Raw genomic sequence first — 5916 nt, forward strand, 5'->3', positions numbered from 1 at the left:
TGGCTCAGTGGCCTTCATCTGGCCCCGGGTCAGCTTTCCTGTCTGCCCCACGGGCAATCTCTGGGCGCCTAAACCTAGACTGCTTTGGGCTAGTGGGAATGGGCTGAGGAAGCAGAAGCAGAGCCTGTCTGGCGCCCCTCCTCTCACTCCCCAACCCCATCAGCAGATCACGCCCTGTGGTTCCTCTTATGCAGGACCCTCTGATTGTGGGTGAAATACTGGTTGGCAAAATCCGGAAGGGGATGTCTAGAGAGGGCTGGTGGTTCCCTCCACGTCACAGAGCAAGCTAGTGTTAAAATGTCCTCAGGTGGGGGTGGATTCCTACCATCTGGCCCAGACCTCGCCAGTCCGTTCATCACTTGGCTCATCTGTGCTGTGGGGTAAGCTGGGTGGGGAGGCCCCAAGATCTGGGCTTGCGGGGGAGACAGGAAATCTGACCAAGAGTCTTACGGTGGCTTTCTGGCAGAAGTGGGTGGACATGGCCTGGCGGATGACACAGTTGCTACTTCTGGCTTTGGTGGCTGCTGCATGGGGTGCCCAGCCCGGGACTCCACAGGCCAGGACAGACCTGCTCAACGTCTGCATGAACGCCAAACATCACAAGACAAAGCCAGGCCCTGAGGACAAGCTACATGACCAGGTGAGGATGGAGTGGGGTCTGGAGCAGGGGAGACGGCTGACCCCAAAAAGGGGAGAAGTTAGGGAGATGGGAAGATCAGCTTTGGCAAGTGATGGAGGCAGGAGGGGGGCTGAGGTGGTCCTGGTGGACCCTCTCTCAGGAGGCCACTACAATACTGGGGTGACTATTTATCTAGCACCCTCTATGGGCCAAGTGTTTTCCTCACACCTTGTCGTGAATATGTCCAAAAGGCCTCCTTGGTAGGTGGATGGTGGTCTCTACTTATACAAATGAGGAAATAGGCCCAGAGAGGGCACAGGTACATGTGGGAACTGAGAAGCCAGTCATTAGCAGGTGCCGGGAGAGGGACTGGTGGAACCTTTCCCAACCTTCATTATGTGCCAGCCCATGGAACTCAAAATCAAGGTAGAAGAGACAGGTCCCTCATGGTCACGATGTGACAAATAACTACAAACAGGCCAGGTCCCCACCCCCATTACATCCTGAAGAGACAGTGACAAATCAGATATGCTGGGAAGACTTCCAAGCAAAGGGACCATTGGCCTTGGCCTTGGAGGATGAGCCAGAGTTTTCCAGGAAGACAAAGCAGGAAAAGGCAGCCTAGCAGAGGACAGCATGTACACGGGTTGGAGGGTGACAGCACAAGCGGTGGCAAGTCTAGTGTGGCCAGAGCCAAGGATACTGCTGCATGCAGAGTAGGCGAGGTGAGGCCTGAGTCCCCGTTTCATAGGGAAGGCTCCTGAAGCAGCTCAGAGAATCTGAGCTTGAAGTTGAACTCCAGGCTCATGAGAGATGCCGATATCTCATTCCTTCCGGTCACCCTCTCTGCTCCCTACAAGGCTTCACACTGCTGGAGGGCTGGGGTGTTCCCAGGGAAAGACTGGCATGGACTGCTTCCAGGGGCTCCAAGTGAAAAGAGGGAAGCCCAGCAGCCCATTACCTCCGAGTCATTTCCAACAGTTTATTTGCTCTGTGTGTGTGTGCATGTGTGTGTAGTAAAATATCCATAACATAAAATTTGCTGTTTAAGCATTTCTAAGCATACAGTTCTGTAGCATTAGGTAGATTCACATTGTTGTACAAACATCACCACCATCCATCTCCAGAACTTTTTCATCCTCCCAAACTGAAAGCCCATACCCATCACTGCACTTTTAGAACTTTTAAAGTTCTTTTTAGGAATTTTTTTTTTTTTTTTTTTTTTTGCCATACCATGCGGCTTGTAGGATCTTAGTTCCCTGATCAGGGATCAAACCTGGGCCCTCGGCAGTGAAAGTGCAGGGTCCTAACCACTGGAACGCCAGGGAATTCCCAAAACTTTTTAAGTTCTAAAGGTTGCTTTAAAGAACGCTAAGCAGAACTTCCTCTTTGCCAAGAAATGATGCAGACACAGACCTTGGAGGGAGTCAGGTGATTTTAATTCTGAGGGATGCAGGCTATATGGGAGTGGCTGGTTTTGCTGAGTCTCTAGCATAGGCCAGGAAGTGCTTTTCATTATATTTAATCTAGTCAATTAATTTATTTATTGGCTGTGTAGCGCAGCTTACAGGATCTTAGTTCCCCGACCAGGGATTGAACCCATGTCCTTGGCAGTGAAAGCGCGGAGTCCTAACCACTGGACCGCCAGGGAATTCCCCGCTTTTCATTATATTAACTAACTCTTTTGGAGGCAGAAACCACTGACCCTGGCTGGCAGGTCGGGGATGAGGTGCATGGGGTCTTGCAGGGCGACCAAGAGTTGGGCACCTAAGGAATTGCATGCACGAAGCTGGGGAGGCCTGGAAGCAGGTTCTGCGGCAGCAGCCCCGGGCGTGGGCTGGGTTATTGGAACGGGGTTGGTTTGGATCCACCCTCAGGGATTTTCCTTAGTTTCTCCTGAGTGTCCAGACCTGTCACATCTCCCTTCTCACTTGAGCCTGGATGCTAGAGTTCATCTCAGACATTTTAAGCAACTGGCTCGTGATTGCTCAGCTCTTGACTCCCAGCCTACAGCAATTTCTAAAGAGAAATCTCCACCACTTCTACCATCTTACCTGCCTTGAATTCACCTTAGGATTGCCTCCCATGTTTAGTCAGGCCCAAGTTCAGGCCTATATGTGGTCATTGCCCCTCTGTGCCCCGCTGCTTTTAAGACCTACCAGGAGTCCCCTCACCTGGGGTTCCAGACCCTGAGAGAGCCAGACTGGCCCCCTTCCCCTCCACCCCTCACCGCAACCCGCGACCAGGCTCCTCCCTCTCCTCTCTGTCCTGAGGTAAAACCCTAACCTTACCATCCACAAGGGGTGCAGCTTACTTAAGCTCTGTAAAAATCGGAGTAACGACCTTTTACTCAATAACTGGGTGATTGAGAAGATAAAGTGCAAAAGCCTCAGGGACTTTGCGTCTGCTATTTTCAGTGCCCCCAGTGTTCGTTGTCTCCTCCCTCCCCAGCCCTAACTAAAACCATAGCGCAAGGAGGGCGGAGATTTGATCTATTTTGTTCATTACAGTATTCGCAGCACCCAGCACACTGCCTGCACTCAGTTCATACTGTCTCAGTGCAAAATGAGTCATCTAAACATCCCAGATAACGTGAAATAACTTTGTAAACCGCTTAGACATGTACAAATAATAACTGCTCCCCCAGACGATGGTTCTCCAGGTCTCCCACATCCCCTGTGTTACTTTCTGTTAAAAGTCAATACTGTTGGGCTTCCCTGGTGGCGCAGTGGTTGAGAGTCCACCTGCCGATGCAGGGGACACGGGTTCGTGCCCCGGTCTGGGAAGATCCCACATGCCGCGGAGCGGCTGGGCCCGTGAGCCATGGACACTGAGCCTGCACGTCGGAGCCTGTGTTCCGCAACGGGAGAGGCCACAACAGTGAGAGGCCCGCGTACCGCAAAAAAAAAAAAAAAAAAAAGTCAATACTATTATTGCCTCTACCCCACAAAGAGGGCTCCTCAAGGCCAGGCTTAGAGGCAGCCTCCCTAGGGTTCCTCTGGGTGACCTACCCAAGTCAGAGGAACCAGAATGTGAAGGAGATGGCCCTGGTGGGTTAAGGACTTAGTCCCGTGTCTTCCCCTCCCAGTGCAGTCCCTGGAAGAAGAACGCCTGCTGCTCCGTCAACACCAGCCAAGAAGCCCATAAGGATATTTCCTACCTGTACAGATTCAACTGGGATCACTGTGGCAAGATGGAGCCCGCCTGCAAGCGCCACTTCATTCAGGACACCTGCCTCTATGAGTGCTCACCTAACCTGGGGCCCTGGATCCAGAAGGTACGGGCACCATCCCCACAGACATGAACCTCAGCAGAGGGCAGGGCCCACCGGCCACTTGCAGGGAGGGCGTGGTCCAGGAATTCTGGACTGAGGGTGGAAGAGGCACCGCCCCCTCCCCCAGCCCTGGACCCCATCAAGGCTGTAGCAGCTGAGATCCCTGGCTGACTGGAGCCCTCCCTCCCCCGCTCCCCCAAGGTGAACCAGAGCTGGCGCAAAGAGAGGGTCCTGAACGTGCCCCTGTGCAAAGAGGACTGTCAGATCTGGTGGGAAGACTGCCGCACCTCCTACACCTGCAAGAGCAACTGGCACAAGGGCTGGAACTGGACCTCAGGTGAGGGACTGGGCAGGGGCGGGGGCGGGGGGGAGGGAGGGGTTTGGAGATGGAGGGGGTGTGTGGAACGAGTATACGCAGATTTGAGGCTGTGGGGCTGGTGGAACAAGAGATGGTTCTGGACCCAGTGGCTACAGGTCTTCCATCCTCCCCACAGGGTATAACCAGTGCCCAGTGAGAGCTGCCTGCCACCGCTTTGACTTCTACTTCCCCACGCCTGCTGCTCTGTGCGATGAAATTTGGAGTTACTCCTACAAAGTCAGCAACTATGGCCGGGGCAGCGGCCGCTGCATCCAGATGTGGTTCGACCCGGCCCAGGGCAACCCTAACAAGGAGGTGGCAAGGTTCTATGCTGAGACCACAAATTCTGGGGCCATGCTGCAGGGGATTGGACCTCTCCTGCTCAACCTGACCCAGATACTGCAACGCTGGTTCCTTGGCTAAGCTGTTTCCACTGCTGACACCTGGATACCTTCCTTGCCTGCACCCAACCTCAGCTCAGCCCAGCTCCACTCTCTCAGATGAGGAGGACTCACAATACCCTGGTCATTGGTTCCTGATCCAAGGTCCTACAGGGATCCTCTGACAGCCTATTCTAATAGATATATCTATGTGTGTCCTGTGCCTTATAAATAATTTGGGGATGAGTGGGTTGGGGGTGGGGGCATGCCTCATTGCTTCATCATTCCTCTTGAGAGGCCCAAAGAGGGACTGGGACTAACTTGAAGTTCAGCAGCAAGTAGGGGGTGGAAGTTGATCCCTTAGCCTCGGGCTCTTACTTCTGCACCAGCCTTCCCCCTCATGCCCCTTTCTGTACCACAAGGGAACAAGGGAATTGGTGGAGGGAAGCTGGGGAGAGATTGGTAGATGAGTTACCAGGCTCCTGAAAGTTTCTTTCCCTTTCCTTCCCTTACTAGACGTGGGCTGGGATGGATATATTAGTGGGCAGATCCCCATGATGAACACTTGCATTGTCTCCATTTTTTAAAAATGACAATTCTACAGTGAAAAATCATGCACATAGTAGAATGCTATAGCATTGAATTCCAGAAGAGGGATTGCTGGGTCAAGGAGTATTTGGATTTACAATTTTGATAGTTACAATTTTACAGGGGTTATATCATTGTGGCCCCCATTAGCCTTGTTTCCCCACAATCTGGTCAACACAGTATAGCGTTAAACTTTGAATTTTCTGCTAAGCTGATTTTCTGCTAAACTGATAGGTGGGATAAAGGGCATCTCAGTGGAGTTTTCACTTGCCATGTTTCTTACCATGAGAACACAGTTTCTGAGGTCTTTCCATATTGATCTACAAAGATCTAATTCATTCTTTTCCATTGCTGGGCAATATTCCGTTCTGTGTATAGATCACATTTAACTCAGTCACCTACTGATGGATATTTGAGAGAGGGAGGTTCTTTTACTCCAAATATTCCCTCTCTGGGTTCCTGGAATGCTCTTTTATACTCTGCAGGCTGGCTCCTCGTAGCCACTTAGATTTCAACCTACAATTAATTCTCCACTAAAATGACTTCTGACCACTCAACCAAAAGAAGTCCTCTTGTACAGATATCCATCCACTGTGTTTACTGTCTGACTTTTCCCTAACAAAACACACACACCTGAAAGCAGGGGCCATGTCTATGACATTTTGTGCCAGATCCTCTGGGCCTGGGTCGGTGTCTA

General features: G+C 51.8%; 1 protein-coding gene across 1 annotated transcript; it reads left to right on the top strand.

Annotated features, from left to right (window-relative positions):
• The first annotated feature begins 324 nt into the window (after window positions 1–324).
• On the top strand, window positions 325–4751 carry LOC308620573 (folate receptor alpha). Its single transcript, XM_081240277.1, has 5 exons — window positions 325–380; window positions 467–640; window positions 3708–3896; window positions 4095–4230; window positions 4388–4751. The coding sequence occupies exons 2-5, from the start codon at window positions 479–481 to the stop codon at window positions 4672–4674; spliced, it is 774 nt and encodes a 257-aa protein (XP_081096403.1). The 5' UTR covers window positions 325–380; window positions 467–478; the 3' UTR covers window positions 4675–4751.
• Window positions 4752–5916: the final 1165 nt, after the last annotated feature.

Source organism: Mesoplodon bidens (genome assembly GCF_964165515.1).
Source record: "Mesoplodon bidens genome assembly, chromosome: 7".
NCBI lineage: Eukaryota > Metazoa > Chordata > Mammalia > Artiodactyla > Ziphiidae > Mesoplodon > Mesoplodon bidens.

Bases quoted from the DNA above. Each gene is read 5' to 3' on its own strand.
- LOC308620573 (XM_081240277.1), top strand. From the start codon at position 479: ATGGCCTGGCGGATGACACAGTTGCTACTTCTGGCTTTGGTGGCTGCT. The intron at 3,897-4,094 runs GTACGGGCACCA...CGCTCCCCCAAG, and splicing joins TGGGGCCCTGGATCCAGAAG to GTGAACCAGAGCTGGCGCAA. The intron at 4,231-4,387 runs GTGAGGGACTGG...TCCTCCCCACAG, and splicing joins GGGCTGGAACTGGACCTCAG to GGTATAACCAGTGCCCAGTG.